Genomic DNA, 21,262 nt, shown 5'->3' with positions numbered 1-21,262 from the left:
GAAGTGTTCCGCATTCCCCTAGAGCATTTTTCTCCCATTTTCCTTTTGTGGTTTCTGAAATCTGTTTGTGTCAGCGGCAAGAATCATTAGGTCTTGGGCTCAGAGCTCCTTCCTCTTACCGGCCTGGTATTGACTCCACGTGGGAGGGAGAGTCAGCAGAAAGGTATTTCTCTTTTCCTTCTGGAAGGGGGTGTGTCCTAGGCTTGTCTGCCTTCAAGGGCAGCCACAGGAACCAAGAGTGGCTTAGATGTCAGTGGATCTGCAGGAGAGCCCAGGAGCAACTGTTCAGATGTTAATTAGCGATGTCTTTCCGAACATCATTAAGAAGTGATTGAACCCCAAGTACAGTGGAGGAAGGGCTTCCAGAGGCTGTGAGGAGAGGAATCACCAGGTAAGCCCGACAGCTGTGATTTGATGCCTTAGAATGTGTATGACTATTACCAGTATTATCTGTTAATTTGAGATACCCCCCCCCGCCCCCGCCCCAGGTAAAACTCTGATTTCAAGATCCCATTTCCTGAGGAAGGTTGAATAAAGGAATAGGGAAGGAAAAAGCAATGAGAAGAGAGACAAAAGAGTTCATCCTCTTGGTGACTGGATTAACTGAGGTGATTTGCTGGTTCTGACTACAGGTTTTCTGACTCAAAGCACACAGTTCTCTCTATGCATTAGAACCGAGGACCTCCTGTTCCTCAGGTGTGTGAGGTAGATCTACTGGGATAAAGAAGGAGCCACCAAGGATACTTGTTAAAAACATCAATTTCACGACTGCTGCTGGTCAGTAATACATTAGCTTTAGCAAACTCTTAAAATAAAAATATGCTGGAGCAGATTCACTTTATTTTTACTTTAGATGAATTCATAAAGCTTTGCTGAACCAGTATAAGTACTTTGAGAAGTACTTTCCAACTTAGCTCCTACATTGGACTCAGAAAAATCCCCAAATCGGCCCTTATAATCATTTCTCCTGTTCCTTCCCAGTAATAAATACAAAGTGATACACTGTATTTTCTGACAGGCCTTGAAAATTGGCAACTTTTCCTTTTCTTTCCTTTTTTTAAAGAAAAATCCATTTGTGTAAACCCAATATCCTAGATGTTGGGAAATTACTGAAGAAAGTACACAAAGAAGATCAAAGTGGAAGAGATGCGGAGAAATGATGCCTGTGGCTTTTCCACAATGATATCCACTAAATGAATTCTGATAATAACACACATAGGTGGGAAATTACAGATAGAAAAGAAATAATAAAAATAGATAAACATATATTTTATAATTTATTCAAATATTAGCACAGCCTTTTATGTTCTTTCCCTGTAATAGAACCACTGCTAATATCCAATCATAACCAAAATTCAAAACAGTATTACAAAATGGCTACAGAAATAACACTTTATTCAACTATTAACAAGTAGAATGTAGAATGGTGGCAATAAGCATCGAGATTTAAAGTAAGATCTAAATTAAGATTTGAAATGCGTGTATGCATACTGATGCTTCTCTGGCTGACTTGCAGACCCTTCTATTTTGTGCACAGCCACACATTGATGGGAATTACTCTCTAAAAAGGGAGTAAGTTTAATTTCTTTCTTAAGTAGGGATAGGGTTCCCATTATAGAATTTATCTCTTATTGTGCTGAAGGTAAGGGGGAACACCAGACTTGCACCCATACGCCCTCTGATGTCATTCATTCCACAATCAAAGGAATGCAACTGTTCTCCTAGAAAAAAATAAATGAGCGCATTCATTTAAACTAGCGTATAAGCGACTAATTTTAGTACTTTGGTTGGGAGTGAGGGCAAGCTGGAAGCAGCAAGAGGGTCCAGGTAATTGAAGGTGAAATGCCCAAATTCCGAGACCCCCCCCAAAAAACGACCACCAGAGTCCAGAGTCAAAGCCAAACAGCAAGGGTCGTTTATTACGAGTTCCAATCCGGACCTCCGCGCACTTGTTACCGGTGACGCTAAGAGGTCCCGAGATAGGGATCACAACACCTTTTATACATTATTTTTGGGGAGGCAGGGACTTAGCTTACATCGTAGTATCTTGTAACAAATCGCCACATATCGCGCGGGAAAATCATAAAGCAACTCTATAATATGACTGGCTCGCTACACAGCGGGAAAAGGCTGGGAACAGGTTATTAGTTAGGTCAAAGGGCTGTCGTTCTTCGAACTGCTTGGTTGGCGCTGCTAGGGTATGTGTCACCTCAGGATTGGTCAGGGTCTTCCTGTCAAGCCACGGGGCACCAGATGGTTATTATCTCTTGCACCCAGAGCCGGGTGGGGGGTCCGGGAGCGGCCATTCTGTCAGGTTCAATTCTGGGCGGGGGATGTGTGGTTACAGAGTGTCTATAGAAAGTCTGCTGGTATTTTTCCATCTCCTCGTGGGTTAGCAAGCGAAGGTACAAAAGCAGAAATAGCGGTAATGGTCATGATTTTATTCCCTAAGCTTCTCGAAGGGTGTCACCAGTGGTAGGGGTGTGTCACGAGGGTGAAGAGCTCAGAAGATGGACAAGTGGCATCCTTAGGACAGTTTCGCTGAATTCTCAGTTTTGCTGAATGCCACTCCTTATGAAACCACGTTCCACCCAATCCAAACATGTATTTGCAACTTTAACAATATTCTACCTTGTTCTCTTTCTAAAGTTCTTTGGCGGGAAATACCCATAGCTCCAGAAAACAGGAAACCCTGTTCCCAAACATCACGGAGTTTGAGTTGTGTGCGAGCAGGGAAGTGCTCACGTGATGTCCAGGTCTCCATGTCCAGTCTGAGACAAGCTAGAAACCTGATCTTAATAGTTGTGAAAATAATCTAGAAACTTGGGGGGATAGTGCAAAAGGTCTATAGCATCATGGACTGACACATCATCTCTCACACGCCCCGCTGGTTCCAGCCTTGCTGAAATCTACAACCACAGTGTCCAAACCCGTGGAAAAGGGAAGTTTTCCTCCACACCCCTCCCCAGCAAGCCACAGAGAGTCTCAGAGGCTCCTGTCTGATGGCAGGTGGAAACCTGGAATTCTGCAATGTTGAGAATGAAAATCCATGAGAATTAATAAGTGGGAAAGTGCCCTGGCATTTCATGGAGTTGTAGTAAATTTCCCATGCACAGTTGGTTGGGTAAATGGTATGTAAAGAGGAGAACAATGGTGAGGTATGTAGCCCTCAAACTGTGCACACTGGAATTAAATCTTGTTGATGGGGCTTCTCAGGCCCCCGTGAAGTCTCCAGATCCTCAGTTCTAATGTCCATTTTTGATCTCTGTGGCCTACAAACCTTGGAAACTCAAGTTTTTTCATTTTGTTTTAAATAAAGCCCTTTAAAATGAAGACTTTAAAGTCCAAGATAATTTCCTTGTTTGCTTTTTTTATCGTAAGATAACATTTAAAAAAGCTGATTGTAGAAGTTCCTTTATTGTTTAGGGATAAGCAGGCATTTACTATAAATTAGCGGTGTTAGGTAACTTGTCACAATGGAACAGATCCACACCTGCAAAATTTTGGGTAAAGAGACTTTGTATTAAGCAGATTATATTTTCCATGAAAACCCTGCATACTTGTGTTTGTAGTTTTGCTCAATTTTGCTTAAAGACTTCCCTGTGCTTAATGTCTTAGAAAATCAGGCTAATTGTTTCTCATAAGAAACTTAACGATATATTTCTCATAAGAAACTTAACGATATATTTCTTAATATATCATAACACTGTATGATGTTGTTGACCAAGGTACCAATTAAGTAAATAGGAGAAAAAAAAGACACAGCAGTAGAATTTATACATATTGAAGTCAGAACTTTATTATACGATGAAGGTGGCCTTTAAAACTGATAAAGGATTATCAAGTTATCTTGTTAAAGAATGGTTTAGTCAAGAAACGTAGTTGGGATAATTGGTTGTTCATTTGGAGGAAAATCAAAGTAAACACTTATTTCATACCAAAACCTAAAGTAACTCCAGGAGGATTAAAAGTTTAAATGTATTTTAAAGTTAAAGAAGGTTTAGAAGAAAACATATGTATATTTTTATAGTCCTTTTATAAAAAAGTTTTTTGAGCATGATCCCTAGTTTAAAATACATAATGGAAAGGAGTGACAGATGTGATTTCATGAGCTCTTTTGCAGAACACAGGAAGTTAAAAAATTTTTAAAAGAATTTATAATGGAAGTGACAAAGAGCTAATATCCATGTTATATAAAAGTTCCAAAGAAGCAGTTCTTAAGAAAAAGTAAACATTCCAGTAGAAAAACTTAGAATAGTGACTTAAAAAGTCAAGCCAGAAAAAACAAAAACAAAAACAACAAATGACTAATAAACATCTGAAAAAAAAAAAAAAAGGCATACTCTTTGGCATAATCAGAGACATGGAAATTAAAACAATTAGACAAAAAGTTTGTCTTTTTTGTCGGCAAACATTAAAAAAGGTACTGGGGACAGTGTGATGACATTGGCATTTCTACACCTCCCTGGAGTGTGTAGATGGGTACAAATGGGGAGGGCATTTTGGCCATGCTGATCAAAATTTAAAAATGTGTGGACCTTTTGAAGCAGCACTTTACTCAAACCTGGAAAAAAATCCCAGGTTGCCCAGAATTAAGAACCCACAAGAAGAAGCTTAACAGGAGGAACATTTGAGGGCAGATTATAGGAGTCCAAATAACGAACCTGCCACCATAATGCATGTGCTCTTTATCTGAACATAGTGTGGAGCCTGGAAGGCTTTGGAGTATGATATAATATTTGCAGGATAGGTGGAATGCCAGGAAACTGGTTCTCTGTCTAGTAGAATAATTTAGGGAATATGATTGGGAAACTTGCTTTTATTCATTAGGAAGCTATGATGAAAATACTGTTAATAGGCATAGGGAAACAAAGAATGAGTGTCTTTTAGTATACTTGAAATAGTTGAGATTTATCGGTCTAAGCCTTGAATGAAAGTTGGATATCAGTTTTACTCTTGTTTAGAAAGGTACCCAAGAGGAGCCTGTAGCATCTTCAATCTGACAATTAACATAGAAGATGCCACAAATGCTGTTCTCTGTTCTTTGCAATAGGCCTGATAAAGTGTGTTTTCATCCTTAGACACTGACGACACACATTTGCTGGGAGGATAGATTTGAAATGTATATTCTTCTTTTTCCTGAACAAAGAAGTTTTGTAAGGAACTCGGATGGACATTACATGAACAATCAGGACCTTATTAAAAATCATATCCCAAGCAACAAAAGGCACTGGCTCAGAGTCCAAGAGAAATATTAGATTCTTCAGGGAGAGAAATTTAAAGAAATAGTTGATAAATTCTTTTTATTTAGAATTTAAAGTCTACCCTTCTCATTTTCAGCAAGTGTGAAATGGAAATAATCCCCACTTTATTTACAAGATTGCCAAAATAACCAAATGGATACATATGCGAACATTTAGTGAATTACAAAGAATTTTTCTTGTTTCTTATTATGTAACCTAACCATCACCTCCCTCAAGTGCGATTCAAGTACTTTTTCAAGGGAACAATCTAAGAGGAAGTTCAAATTCCACGGGTTTTTACCTGCTCTAAGTAAGCAGAGTCATGTGGGGAAGATGGGAAAGAAACCTGACCTGGGGATTCCCAGAAGGCTGGGTCCCCACTGCTACGCGGAAGGATTGGCTGGAAGAAACAACTGGCCCCTTCTCTGGAATGCCATTAATCGTCCTTTAAGAGCTTGGTACTAATGTTGGCTCTACTGAACCATGAATGACAGGAGAATATCTTCAGTTATAAGGGGTTGGAAAAGAGCCAAACCTTGAGGCTGGCAGTCAGGCTCTTACAAAGGGATTGAGCTGAACTTGTCTGTGGGAAATGAACTCTACCAGCGCATGGGAAGAAGTGTTGCGTGATGAGCTAAGAACAATAGATCATCCTGTATCTTTGCTGAGATATAAAGTACAGAACTTTTGTTAGTGGGGAGCACACAGCCATGCCAGGCTGATGGCAACAGCAATACGAGAAAGTTCTGTAGCCAAAGTTCCCACGAGTGAGAAAGGACACACAGACTTGTAAAAAATATTTCTCAATTTGGGGATCGAAGGGGATCCGGTGAAGATGTAGGGTCACACAATGACTCTGAAGGGAGATCCATTCAAGGAAATACTGCGGGGTTTAAAATGGGGAACAGGGGTGCCTGGGTGGCTTAGTGGGTTAAGCCTCTGCCTTCAGCTCAGGTCGTGATCTCGGAGTCTTGGGATGGAACCCCACATCGGGCCCTCTGCTCAGCAGGGAGCCTGCTTCCTCCTCTCTCTCTGCCTGCCTACTTGTGATCTCTCTTTCTCTCTTTATGAAATAAAATCTTTTAAAAATAAAATAATGAGGAAGTAGTGATGCAACATGGGGGCTTAAGTGGGTAGGAGAAGAATCCATGAAACAAGATGGGATAGGGAGGGAGACAAACCATAAGTGACTCTTAATCTCACGAAACAAACTGTGGGTTGCTGGGGGGAGGGGGGTTGGGAGAAGGAGGGTAGGGTTATGGACATTGGGGAGGGTATGTGCTTATGGGTAAATTGGAAGGGGTGGTGAACCATGAGAGACTATGGACTCTGAAAAACAATCTGAGGGGTTTGAAATGGCGGTGGGGTGGGAGGTTGGGGTTCCAGGTGGTGGGTATTGTGGAGGGCACGGCTTGCATGGAGCAGTGGGTGTGGTGAAAAAATAATGAATACTGTTTTTCTGAAAATAAATAAATTGGGGAAAAAAATAAATAAAAATAAAATAAAATAAAATAAAATAAAATAGGGAACAAAGAGACCCCAGCCACCCAGTGGTTGTCTTCAGAAGTGGGTCTGGAGAACAGCTTTTGGAGTTTCCCTTACTGGGCGGAGCTAGCTTATATGAACTATCCATGCTGTGAACTCCCCCATGTCTGGCACATGCCTGGGAAATTGGAGGCTCTCAATATCCAGTGATTGAACAAATTAGAGTTTAGCAGATTGGTAAAATTAGAATTTAGCATCCTGGGGAAGGAATGACAAGCTAGGTCATTCCTTTTGTCTCATCCAGCCTTATGATTCTAAGATTTTTAAAAACCACACCTCTCTTCTCAACTCAAGGACTTTATTCTTACTAGGTGCTCAGTGCATCTCAACAGATATTGCAGAATTATAATAACCAGTTTGAGGAGGAAACAGGTATAAACCCCAGGAAAACATATTACCCTTTCCCAGCTTAGATGTAATGGCTGACAGACACTAAAGAAAAGAATAATTAAATAATTAATACCCAAAGAGAAACTGGGAAATGGGCATAGCATCTGAATGTAAGTAGATCTGAGCTCAGCTTATACTATTGCTTATTTCATAGAAGAGAAAACTGAGTTCCAACATTTTTTTTTTCCTTTAACTTTCATAAGTTCTGACCCATGGGAGACAAACCTGGGGCTAGGTTCTAACTCATCTAGCTCTTTTCTGTTACGTTACTACAACAGAAGAACACTAAAAACATGCTAAAATATAAAATACGTGCTTTAAATTTTACTACACACACACATTTATATAGATACTCACAGATTTTCGGTAACTAAATTGTAGTTCTTCCAAAAGAAGGGTGTCTAGCTGACGATTCACCAAACCTCCCAATATTTTTCCAGATGTGAATTGGTTGTCTTTTCTGTCCGCACCTACCTTTTCACCTGACTTCTACTAGATCTGTCTACTTAAAGGAGCATAAAGAAACTCTTCTCAAAGACAAAAGGCCCAAGGATTCCTCCACAAAGACAGAACCCAATGAAAGTGTTACCAAAACATTATAAAATAAAACATGAAATAAAACCAAGCTTTTAGAGGTCCTCTGTTGGTAAAAACGATCGGTTCTATTTGAGTCATGATGTCCTTCAGATCCTAATTGGAGATCTGCTGTTTCCATGACTGTGTACATGGCAGACGCTCGCACGTGTGTGTGTTATGCCCCTGTAAGTCCAAGACAGAAAGGAGGGAGACAACTGTACTGGGAATTCTATTTATAGAGGAAGAAACAGTCCCATAAATATTAGTGCCAGGAAAGCAGCCCAAGTGTGCAACAGGGTCTAAGATTAGAATGTTGCTGCAAATGCTGGGAAGTGTAGGTGTGAGCAGTTCCAACTCAGCACCACTGTTGATAAGGTGACAACTGTTGACATGAATAAATAATATTTGGATCCCATAAATACGGAACTGGAAGAATGGAGAGACAATGGACAGCCTTCTCTAGAGGCGTAGTAGCAAATCCTAATGATTGTTCTCTGCAAACTGAAGGACAGGGATTATCAAGAATGAATTCACTTGAATGAATTCAAGGAAGTGAGGGGGGTGTTCTACTGTGGCCAAGCCTTCCCACTGCAGCTGGTGCCAACACAGCTGTGGGTCAGGCATCATCGGCCCCCAGCTGCCACAGGGCGACTGATATAAACACAGGTACTCTGATGTCAACAACAACTCCTGTCTGCAGCAGGGGCACACAGATTCTGAGAAGGTTTTTAATTATCAGGACACTTTCCGCTTGGAAGGGAAGTGCTGAAAATACCCTGAGGATTGCCTCTAGTAAAGTCAAAGTTAGGTAGGATTTAAGATTACCCTAGACACACACACACATTTCTTGATATCCACACTGTCCAGGACTCTCTTTTGAATCAGATAATTCAGTTACTGTAACAATGTATTTTTATTACCTTGTAACGGGGTCCATCTTTCCATTTATATCGTGTTGGCCATTGACCTGGAAGCACCTTTTATTTGGTGAGTTAATCTGATTCACAACTGAAGTCAAATTCTGCACAATTCAATAAGTAATTAAAAATAATAGTGATGAATTTAAAATTTAGTAATGCTAGTATGAATCACTAACCATAATTGAGGCTTACCACCTACCAGACATTGTTTTAGGTATTGTACATGCAATAATGCATTCAAATCTCTGAATTAATACCATTTCCTCCATAAGACAGATTAGTAAACTGAGGTCTGGAAAGCCTGAGAAAATGTCAGGGGACACCCACTTGATCAATGTCAAAGCTGGTGCCTGAGCCCTGGGCAATCCAGTCACAGTGCTTGGGTCCCATTCGTCTTGAAACATTATTTTCCCACCTTTGACTAGTTGTTAAATAGAGGATGCCCGTTTACAAGTTAAATTTGAATTTCAGAAATACGACAAATAATTCTGAGCAATGAATATGGTCTCAAATATTGTGTGGCACATACTGAACACCAAAAAACAAATTAGTCATTTACCTGAAATTGAGTCTTCCCACCTTACCCCAGAAGGAGGTGTATGTACCAAGGAAACAAAGAAAACATTTTGATTAGTTTGAGCTTTGGTTCCAACCGCCACAGTAGAATCCAAATCACAGGCTTGGCCTTGGAGCTGAACTCCTGTTTTCTATCCCAGAACCAGTCTAGAATAACGATTCTTAAACTTGCCTAGAGGCAGCATCCCTCGGTTGCTTTAATTATGCACATGGCTGGGCCTGGCCCGTCTAAGGTTTAGGGTGGAATGGGGGCACCTGTATTTTCTAATGAGCTTCCAAATATTTTCTTTTCTCTCCCTCCTCTTTCTTCCCCACACTCTCCCCACGCCCCCTTCCTCCTCCTCCTTTTTTATAGTCCAGCTATTCATGATTGGCCTAGAGAGCAGTGACTGGGAATCACTGGTCTGAGACCCTGACTGTAAGTAACAATTTGTCATTTCTAGCAAGTCCAAGGAGACAGCCCAGAATACACCCTCCACATGGGAGGCAGAGGGGATAAACAAACCAAGAGTATGAGAGAGCGTTTCCTCACAATGCCCAGGCTATCATCCAGGCCTCCTTGAGTTGGGTTTACTGTCTCAAGCCTAGACAACATGAGGGAGAAAGAAGATTTTTCAGAGAGAGAGGGACTGAGAGAAATGATTGAGAAAAAGAACCATAAAAGCGCCAGGCCTCCCATTTGGAATCCTCCCTTCTCCTCCCTGGCATGAGGAGAAGATAGGTCACACCCACATGCATGGGTGGGATCCAGCACTAAAGACCATGGTCTAAACAGTGCTCAGTGTCAGGAACTTACATTAAAACGTTTTCCCTGGGGGCGCCTCGGTGGCTCAGTGGGTTGAGCCGCTGCCTTCGGCTCAGGTCATGATCTCGGGGTCCTGGGATCGAGTCCCGCATCGGGCTCTCTGCTCAGCGGGGAGCCTGCTTCCCTCTATCTCCCTCTCTGCCTGCCTCTCTGTCTGCTTGTGATCTCTCTCTGTCAAATAAATAAATAAAAATCTTTAAAAAAAAAAAAACATTTTCCCTGAAGTAGAGAAAAAGTGAGAATGATATTTTTTAATTAATTAATCATTCAAAGATTTTATTTATTTATTTATTTATTTATTTATTTATTTGATAGAGGGAGAATGGCCAAAATTAACAAAACAGGAAACAGCATGTGTTGGAGAGGATGTGGAGAAAGGGGAACCCTCTTACACTGTTGATGGGAATGCAAGTTGGTGCAGCCTCTTTGGAGAACTGTGTGGAGATTCCTCAAGAAATTAAAAATAGAGCTTCCCTATGACCCTGCAATTGCACTCCTGGGTATTTACCCCAAAGATACAGATGTCGTGAAAAGAAGGGCCATCTGTACCCCAATGTTTATAGCAGCAATGGCCACGTTCGCCAAACTATGGAAAGAACCAAAATGCCCTTCAACGGACGAATGGATAAGGAAGATGTGGTCCATATACACTATGGAGTATTATGCCTCCATCAGAAAGGATGAATACGCAACTTTTGTAGCAACATGGACGGGACTGGAAGAGATTATGCTGAGTGAAATAAGTCAAGCAGAGAGAGTCAATTATCATATGGTTTCACTTATTTGTGGAGCATAACAAATAGCATGGAGGACAAGGGGTGTTAGAGAGGAGAAGGGAGTTGGGGTAAATTGGATAGGGAGGTGAACCACGAGAGACTATGGACTCTGAAAAACAATCTGAGGGGTTTGCAGTGGCGGGGGAGGTGGGAGGTTGGGGTACCAGGTGGTGGGTATTATAGAGGGCACGAATTGCATGGAGCACTGGGTGTGGTGAAAAAATAATGAATACTGTCTTTCTAAAAATAAATAAATTGAAAAAAAAAAAGGAAAAAAAAGACGTTTTCCCTGAAGTAGAGAAAAAGTGAGAATGATATTTTTTAATTAATTAATTATTCAAAGATTTTATTTATTTATTTATTTATTTATTTATTTATTTATTTGATAGAGGGAGAAAGATCACAAGTAGGCAGAGCAGAAGCAGGCTCCCCAGTAAGCAGAGAACCTGATGCGGGGCTGGATCCCAGGACCCTGAGATCATGACCTGAGTAGAAGGCAGAGCCTTAACCCACTGAGCCACCCAGGCACCCCTAAATTTATTTATTTTTATTATCTATGTTAGTTACTGTATAGTACATCATTAATTTTTGATGTAGCGTTCCGTGATTCATTTTTTGCATTTAACACCCAGTGCTCCTTACTTTCTGTGCCCTCCTTAATACACATCACCAGGCTAATACATCCCCCCACTTCTCTTCCTCTAAAACCCTCCGATTGTTTCTCAGAGTCTGTAATCTCTCATCGTTCCTCTCCCCCTCTGATTACTTCCCCTTCATTTTTCCCTTCCTTCTCCTAATGTCTTCTGTGCTATTCCTTACACAAATAAGTGAAACCATAGGATAATTGATTTTCTCTGCTTGACTTATTCCACTCAGCATAATCTCTCCAATCCTATCAATGTTGATGTAAAAGCTGGGTATTCATCCTTTCTGATGGCTGAGTAATATTCCATTGTATATATGGACCATATAGCTTATCTTATGGATAAGACGAATGGATAAGAAGGGAACATTCTTCAATTTCATAAAATCCATTCTCAAATTTCATAAAATACATTTGCTGAAGGGCATCTTGGCTCCTACCACAGTATGGTTATTATGGACATTGGTGCTATGAACACTGGGGTATATATGACCGTTTTCCTCACTACATCTGTACTTTTGTAGTAAATATCTAGTAGTGCAACTGCTGGGTCATAGGGAAGTTCTATTTTTAATTTTTTGAGACACCGTCATACTGTTTTCTAAAGTGGCTGCACCAAGTTGCATTCCCACCAACAGTGCAAGAGGTTTCCCCTTTCTCCACACCCTCTCCAACATTTGTTGTTTCTTGCCTTGTCAATTTTTGCCATTCTAACTGGTGTCAGGTGGTATCTCAATGTGGTTTTGATTTGAATTTCCCTGATGGCTAATGATGATGAACATTTTCTCATGTGTCTGTTAGCCATTTGTATGTCTTCTTTGGAGAAGTGTCTGCTCATGTCTTTTGCCCATTTTTTGACTTGATTATTTATTTTTGGGGTGTTGAGTTTGAGAAGTTCTTTATAGATCTTGAATATCAGCCCTTTGTCTATATTGTCATTTGTAAATATCTTCTCCCATTCCGTGGGTTGCCTCTTTGTTTTGTTGACTGTTTCCTTTGCTGTGCAGAAGCTTTTTAACTTTAAGTTCACTTAAGTTCATTTTATTTAAGTTCATTTTAAATGAACTTTTAAGTTCATTTTCGCTTTTGTTTCCCTTGCCTTTGGAGACATGTCTGGAAAGAAATTGCTGTGGCCGATGTTGAAGAGGTTATTGACTATGTTCTCCTCTAGGTTTTTGATGGATTTGAGGTCTTTCATCCATTTTGAGTTTATATTTGTGTATGATCCAGTTTCATTCTTCTGAATATAGCTGTCCAATTTTCCCAGCACCATCTATTAAAGAGGTTGTCTTTTTTCCACTAGATATTTTTTCCTTCTTTGTTGAAGATTATCTGACCATAGAGTTGAGTGTCCATATCTGGGTTCGCTATTCTCTTCCATTGGTCTATGTTTCTGTTTTTGTGCCCATACCATGCTGTCTTGGTGATCACAGCTTTGTAATATAGCTTGATATCAGGTAACATGATACCCCCAGCTTTGTTTTCTTTTTCAACATTTCCTTGGTGATTTGGGATCTTTTCTGGTTCCATACAAAATTTAGGATTGTTTGTTCCAAAACTTTGAAAAATGCTGATGGTAATTTGATTGGGATGGCATTGAAAGTATAGATTGCTCTGGGCAGCATAGGCATTTTAACAATGTTTATTCTTCCAGTCCAAGAGCATTGTAGGCTTTTCCATCTTTTTGTGTCTTCTTTGATTTCTTTCATGAATGTTCTGTAGTTTCTAGAGTTTAGATCCTTTACCTCTTTGGTTAGGTTTATTTCAAGATCTTATGGCTTTTGGTGTTACTGTAAGTGAAATAAATCGATTCTCTGATTTTTCTTTCTATAGTTACATTGTTAGTATATAAGAAAGCAACTGATTTCTGTGTATTGATTTTATATCCTGCCACATTACTGAATTGCTGTATGAGTTCTAGTACTTTGGGGGTGGAGGCGTTTGGGTTTTCCACATTAAGGATCATGTCATCTGTGAAGAGAGAGAGTTTGACTTCTTTGCCAATTTGAATATATTTTATTTCTTTTTGTTGACTTATTGCTGTTGCTGGGACTTCTAGTACTATGTTGAACAGTAGTGGTGAGGGTGGGCAACCTTGTCGTGTTCCTGATCTTAAGGGAAAGGCTCTCAGCTTTTCCCCATTGAGAATGATATTTGCTGTGGGTTTTTCATGTATGGATTTTATGAAATTGAAGAATGTTCCCTCTATCACTATACTCTGAAGAGTTTTAATCAGTAAAAGAGGCTGTATTTTGTTAATTGCTTTTTCTGCATCAATTGAGAGAACCATGCGGTTCTTGTCTCTTCTCTTACTTATGTGTTCTATCACATTGACTGATTTGCAAATGTTGAACCACCGTTGCATCCCAGGGATAAATCCTTACCTGGTTGTGGTGGATAATCCTTTTAGTGTACTATTGGATCCTATTAGCTAGGATCTTTTTGGGAATTTTGGCATCCATGATCATCAGGGATATTGGTCTGAAATTCTCATTTTTGATGGGGTCTTTGCCTAGTTTGGGGATCAAGGTAATGCTAGCCTAATAATCTGGAAGTTTCCTTCTGCTTTGATTTTTTGAAACAGCTTGAGGAGAATAGGTATTATTTCTCTTTTGAATGTTTGGTAGAATTACCCAGGAAATCTATTAGGTCCTGGATTCTGTTTTTGAGAGGTTTTTGATCACTGTTTCTATCTCATCACTGGTTATTGGTCTATTCAGTTTGTCAACGTCTTCCTGTTTCAGTCTTGGTAGTTTATAGGATTCCAGGAATGCATCCATTTCTTCTAGGTTGCTTAACTTACTGGTAATAGCTGTTGATAATAATTTCTGGTAATTTGTGTTAGTCATGTCTCTCCCTTTTCATTCATAATTTTATTAATTTGGGTCCTTTCTCTTTTCTTTTGGGTAAGTCTCACAATGGTTTATTGATCTTATTAATTCTTTCAAAGAAGCAGCTTCTAGTTTCATTGATGTGTTCTACTGTATGTCTGGTTTCTAATTCATTGATCGCTGCTCTAATCTTAATTATTTCCCTTCTTGTGCATGAGTTAGGCTTAATTTGTTGTTGATTCTCTAGTTCTTGAAGTTGTAAAAAATAGTTTGTGTATTTGGGATTTTTCTATTTTTTTGAATGAGGCTTGGATGACCATGTATTTCTCCCTTAGGACCTCCTTTGCCATATCCAATAGGTTTTGGACTGATGTGTTTTCATTCTCATTGATTTCCATGAATTGTTTAAGTTCTTCTTTGATTTCCTGGTTAACCCAAACATTCTTGAGCAGGATGTTCTTTAGCTTCCAAGTGTTTGTATTTCTTCACAAGTTTTTCTTGTTTCAAAAAACAAAACAAAATAAAACAAAAACAAAACTCTTCTTGAATTCCAGTTTCAAAACATTGTGGTCTGAGGATATGTAGGGAATAATCTCATTATTTGGTATGGGTTGAGACCGATTTGTGAACCAGATGTGGTCAATTGAGGAGAAAGTTCTATGTGTGTTCAAGAAAAATGAGTATTCTGTTGTTTTAGGGTGGAATGCTCTCTCTCTCTCTCTCTCTCCATATATATATATATATATATATATATATATATATCTCAGGTCCTTCTGGTCCAATGTGTCATTCAAAGTTCTGTTTCTTTGCTGATTTTCTGCTTAGATGATCTATTGCTGAGAATAGAGTGTTAAGGTCTCCTACAATTAATGTATTATTATCAATGTGTTTCTTTATTTTGGTTAACAGTTGGCGTCTGTGGTTGGCTGCTCCCATGCTGGGGGCATAGATATTTACAATTGTTAGATCTAGTTCTTGGATATACCTTTAAGAATGATATAGTGTCCTTCTGTATCTCTAACTACAGTCTTTAGCTTAAAATCTAATTTATCTGATATGCAAATTGCTACCACAGCTTTCTTTTGAGGTCTGTTGACATGAAAGATAGTTCTCCATCCCTTCAATTTCAATCTGGGTGTATCTTTAGGTTCAAAATGAGTCTCTTGTAGACAGAATATGGATGGGTCCTGTCTTTTTATCTGATCTGCAACCCTGTGACGTTTTATGGGAGCACTTAGGCTATTCATGTTGAGAGTGATTATTGAAACATGATTTTATGGTCATCGTGTTGCCTGTGAGGTCGTTGTTTCTATAGATTGTCTCTGTAAATTTCTGTTCTATATCACTCTTGGGGTCTTTCTCCTTTTATAGAACCTCCCTTAATATTTCTTGTGGGGCTGACTTAGTGGTCATATATTCTTTAAGTTTTTGCCAGTCTTGGAAGCTCTTTATCTCTTCATCCATTCTAAATGACAACCTTGTCAGACAAAGTATTCTTGGCTGCACGTTCTTTTCATTTAATACCCTGAATATGTCTTTTCTGGCTTGCCGGGTCTCTATGGACAGGTTTGACATTATCTGATGTTCCTCCCTCTGTACATAGGAATCTCTTCCCTCAACTGCTCTTAAGATGGTTTCCTTGGTTTTAAGATTTGTGAGTTTTACTATTACATGTTGGGGCTTTGGTTTATTCTCCTTGATCTTGGGAGGGGTTTCTCTCTGCCTCTAGGACACGAATGCTTGTTTCATTCCCCAGATTAGGGAAGTTTTCAGCTTGGATTTACTCAAATATATCTTCTAGTTCTCTCTCTCTCTCTCTCTCTCTCTTTCTCTCTCTCTCTCCACCCCTTCAGGGATCCCAATAATTCTGACACTGAAACATTTCATAGCGTCCTTTATTTCTCTAATTTTGTTTTCATGAATTCTAAGCTGTTTGTTGCAGGCTTCCTCTGGTTCTTTCCTTTCCTATCCTTTCTGTTTGTTTTGTTCCTTCTTTTCTATCAGTTTGTCTTCTATATCACTAATACATTCTTCTGTTTCATTTACCCTAGCTTTTAGAGTACCTAGATTAGATTGGATCTCATTGATAGCATTTTTTTTAAAAGATTTTCTATTTATTTACTTGACAGAGATCACAAGTAGGCAGAGAGGCAGGCAGAGAGAGAGGGAGAAGCAGGCTCCCCGCTAAGCAGAGAGCCCAATGTGGGCTCGTTCCCAGGACCCTGGATCATGACCTGAGCTGAAGGCAGAGGCTTTAACCCACTGAGCCACCCAGGTGCCCCTCATTGATAGCATTTTTAAGTTCTGCCGGATAAGCTCTCATTTCTGCCCTTAGAAAATCTATTTTGCCATTAGTGGTTTTCTCCAACCTAGCCATTATTTGCATAACTGTTACCCTGAAGTCTATTTCCACCATCTTGCTTATATCCATATCCATTAGTTCTGTGACAGAAGTCAGAGTCTCTGAATTTTTCCTGTGTTGAGGGTTCCTCTTCTTAGTCGTTCTGTTGAGGGGTGGTTGAGGGAATGTATAGAGTCCAAGTTATTGACCACAAACCAAGCAAGATGTGCCTGTTTTAAAGGGACCTTACGGTTGTTCTTCTTGTTCTTCTAGCTTGTCTTCTGGGGGAGGGGCCTGCTGCACTATTACTCAGGCAATGCTATTTGGGCAGAGTTGACCTTCCCCCTTTTGGGGTGGGCAGTGAAAACTGGTTTGGGCTCAGTGAAAACTGGTTTGCGGGGGCTTTTGTTCTCCATGACTTACTTTGGTAGCTTTCTGACTCTCTTCCAAGAGTCAGAGCAGAAGTAACTGAGAGATCTCAGCCTGTTCTTCAGTAAGCACTGTAGGCCACACTGACTTCATTTTTGTCTATACTGCTAAAAACCACAGTGTACTAGCTTGTGTACCCTACAGCCACACTCCCAGCCTTCATTTCCAGGCTCAGGCACATCTCTGCCCTTTGTGCTTCTAAAACTGCCAGCCACCCCCAGTTCACATGTGTGCCCCCACAGCTCTAGGTTTCATTCTGGGGGGCTGCCCCAAAGTCTGCAAGCAGTTCCCAGTGTGAGAGGATTTTGCCCTCTGGTGCAAGATCCCAGAGGATCCCTCCCCCTTCCATTTATCTTCTGATATCTGCCTGCAGAATCATCCCTCAATAGAATGATTTCAGGGTAACAGTTATGCAGACAATGGCTATGTTGGAGAAAACCACTAGTGGAAAAATAGATTCTCTAAGGGCAGAAAAGAGAACTTATCTGGCAGAACTTAAAAATGCTGTCAGTGAGATCCAATCTAATCTAGATACTCTAACAGCTAGGGTAAAGGAAGCAGAAGAATGAATTAGTGATCTAGAAGTTACTGTACCCAAACCTCTGTCTCAGAACAGAGAGCGGTGTTCACCTAAGGGAAAATGGGAAACACAAAAGTTGTATGTGTTTCATTGCTTGCTTTTCATGCTTCCCTAGAAAGCCCTGGAAAGGGTCTCTACTGACATGTATGCCATGTCTGTGGTACTCTTTATCCTGTCTCTATCATCTTTTTTATTTTCTTGTAGATCAGAGAGCAAAGTGTGGGGCAGTGCTTTCAGGGATGGCAGGGTTTTATGAGGGTTAAGGTATACCTGAGAAACAAGGGAAAGGCTGGAATGGAGGATCCACCTTTGCATTTTCTGTGCTGCTAATCAAGGACACTTATTCTAGTGGTGGGTTAGTGAGTTTGAGAATTAGAGATTTTCATTTTTTCCCATGGAGATATAAAAGAACGTGGAGAGGCCATAAGGATGCATTCCTTCATTTCTGTCAGTGCTGTCCAGTACAACTTTTCAAAATGGTATTAAAATGCCACATAACACAAATGTACCATCTTAACTATTTTTAAGTGTGCAGTGTCAGTAGTGTGAAGTATATTCATGTTGGGCATGATATCTCTGGAACTTTTTCACCTGATAACATTAAATAACAAGTCCCTATTTTCCCCTCCTCCAAGCCCTTGGCAACAACCATTCTACTTTCTATTTCTATGAGCTTGACTTCTTTAGATACTTCATAGAAGTGGAATCATACAGGATTTGTCTTTTTCTGAATGGTTTCTTTTTTAAATCTAATGCCCTTGAGGTTTATCCATGTTGTATCATGTGACAGGATTTCCTTCTATTTTAAGGCTAAATACTATTCCGTGACTAATACAACTTTTGGCAATAATGGAAGTGTTTTGGAGTGCCTGGGTGGTTCAGTCAGTTGACGTCTTGATTTCAGCTCAAGTCATGATCTCAGGGTCGTGGGATCAATCCCTGTGTCCTGATCTCCACTCAGTGTGGAGTCTGCTTGAGATTCTCTCCTTTCCCTCTGCCCCTCCCTTTGCCCTCCCCCTGTGCATGTCTTTCTCTCTCTCTAAATAGTCTATAAATAATCAATCAATCTTTAAAAAAATAAAAATATAAAATATTTAAAAATTTAAAAATTAAAAAAATCTTTGAAAATAGTGGAAGTATTATGTGTCTACACTGCCTGATATTGGTGGCCACTAGCTACATGAGACTATTGAGCCCTTGAAATGTGGACAGTGTGACTGAGAAATTTCATTTCATTTTGTTGTAATTAAAATTAAAATTTAGATTGTCATATGTAACTATAGGCTAGCATATTAGACAGAACAGTTCTAACTTACCATGATTTTTATTTTTTGTTGACACCAAATAAGCTGGGTATATGCAGTTAATTTTGTGACCATAACTATGTGTTGAATTTTGTCCAAATTATTCTGATAGAAGCATAAACAAGGATAATTTGTTTATAATTATATCATCTATAAAGAAAGAAATTTGCTGGATTTGTTCATTATTATTTTTATGCTTAAGCACTCTGATTCTATCCTTATATTCATGGTTCTAAGGATCTTTGGTTATTTTAATGCTTGTTCTTCCTGAGATGAAAAGAAAACCTTGAAATATAAAAAGGCTGGATGTCAAATGCATTTGGTTGCAAAGTTAAGCAAGTCATGATTTTAAAATAGCCTGCGTTTCGTCAAATGTGATCTTCGAGAAGAGAGCTCTTGAGCAATTTTCTAGGCAGTTTGTAAAGATGGAAATTTACTACTTCTGCTACTGGAGTGGAAGTAATGGTCTCTCAGGCTACATACTTGAAGTAGAAAAATCATCAATCACTCAGAGCTTCTGATACACTCAGTTAGGCCCTACCACTGTACATTTTTAAGTTTTGGCTTGAATTACTTGTTTTTGTGCCTCAGCCTTGCATGGTACATCCGTTTTCTAGCCACAGACTGTGGCCCCAGTTGTTTATGCTGAGTCCAGGAGAAGGAGGGAGGCCAAATGAAGATGCAAGTCCACGTGCTCTGGTTCATCTCTTTCTTCACCCTCATTGAAGGCCAAGATGGCTTCCTGGGGGTGAGTTGGCATATGCCCTGTTTTCCCTCTCTACCACCTCTTCTTCTCCTCCTCTGTACTTTGAAAACCCATCAGGCTCTAGGCCACTGGAACTACATAATTTAATAGACTTGGCATCAGAAGCCTGGGTTCTTGTCTCAATGTGATCCACATTAGCTGCGTGTAACCTTGGATAAGCAGTTTCATCTCTCAGAATTTAGAGGACCTAACTACAAAATAAGGCACTCAGACTAAGCCATCTAGAGAGCTCCACTAGCTCAGCACATTTCTTCCTATCGTTTATTTGACCAAGGAAAGACATAGAGATTGACATGGCCAATCCTTGGACTCTCTTTCCTAACTACACTTACTTTCTTGAGACTTTTCTCTAGGATCATGGTTTTAATGTTCTCTGTACCCTGATGGCTCCCAAATTTACATCTGCATCTCAACCTTCTCCCCTGAACTCTACACCCATGTATCTACTATCTCTGTGGTATCTCTAATTGGGTGTCCAATAGGCCCCTTAACTGAAGATGTCCAAAATTAAATTCTTAATTTATTTTTCTCCACCAAACCTGCTTCTCCTTTCCCGTCTCAGCAAGTGGTATCATTATCTTTCTAAATGGTTGGGCAAAAAAAACGATTTTCATGTTTGACTCTTTCCATAATCCATATCTAAACCATTGGCTCTTGTTTCGTTTTGCTTTGCTTTATCTTTAAAATACACCCATAATTCAAATATTTCTCACTCCCTCTATGGCTACCACTTTGATCCACACTTTCAGTATCTCTCACATGTGTTTTTCAATAACTCCTGAGATGCTCTCATTGCTTCTGTGCTTGTCTATTCTTAACATGGCTACAGGACTGAGCCTTCCAAAAAGTAAAGTAGAGCACTCTCACCTGTGTTCAGAACTTTCTGGTGGGTTCCTATCTCATTCAAATAAAAGCTAAACCATTGCCCTATAAAAATCTACACAGCATACCTCCTTGGAGATACTCTCTGACCTCACTTCCTGCCCCTCTCCTCTTACCCATTCCACAGAGCTACTCTGACCTCCTCACTCAGTCTTCAAATGCCAGGCATATTCTTAGCCCAGGGCCATTGCTGTTGCCTCTTCCAGGAAAGTTCTTTTTCTAGGGCTCCTCAATTCCCCACCTCCTTGAGAATTGTGCTAAAAAATTGTCTCAGGAAGGCCTTTCCTAGCCACCTCCTCATCATCCCTACCTTGGATTTTAGATCCATAATTTCCATTCATCCAGGATATCCAACAAAGCCTTAGGAAGCCCTACCGTAACTACTCTTTTCTTTTAAACAGAGAAATGAAGGCATCAACACAAGAAGAGGACTCATTGTTGATAAGAAAAAGCATCCAGGTGAGCCTCCCTTAGAGAGTGTGGTACAGTAGACCCTAATGCCAAGGGACCAGGGTTTCAACCTTAGTGGTGTTTCTGACTGGTTGTATGATTTTTTTTTAAATTTTATTTATTTGACACACAGAGAGAGAGATCACAAGTAGGCAGAGAGGCAGACAGAGAGAGAAGGGAAAGCAGGATCCATGCTGAGCAGAGA

General features: G+C 39.9%; 1 protein-coding gene across 1 annotated transcript in view; it reads left to right on the top strand.

The window, feature by feature from the left end:
• Positions 1–248: 248 nt before the first annotated feature.
• ADGRF1 (adhesion G protein-coupled receptor F1) overlaps positions 249–21,262 on the top strand; it is a 46,729-nt gene continuing 25,715 nt past the window's right edge. The window contains exons 1-3 of the mRNA XM_044252399.1: positions 249–391; positions 19,551–19,707; positions 21,009–21,066. Coding sequence (XP_044108334.1) covers positions 19,633–19,707; positions 21,009–21,066 — 133 coding nt within the window. The 5' untranslated portion in view covers positions 249–391; positions 19,551–19,632. The remainder of the gene's footprint in view (positions 392–19,550; positions 19,708–21,008; positions 21,067–21,262) is intronic.

Source organism: Neovison vison, chromosome 1 (genome assembly GCF_020171115.1).
Source record: "Neovison vison isolate M4711 chromosome 1, ASM_NN_V1, whole genome shotgun sequence".
NCBI lineage: Eukaryota > Metazoa > Chordata > Mammalia > Carnivora > Mustelidae > Neogale > Neogale vison.
Note: the sequence above shows the minus strand (reverse complement) of the source record. Positions and strands in the feature narration are given on the sequence as shown.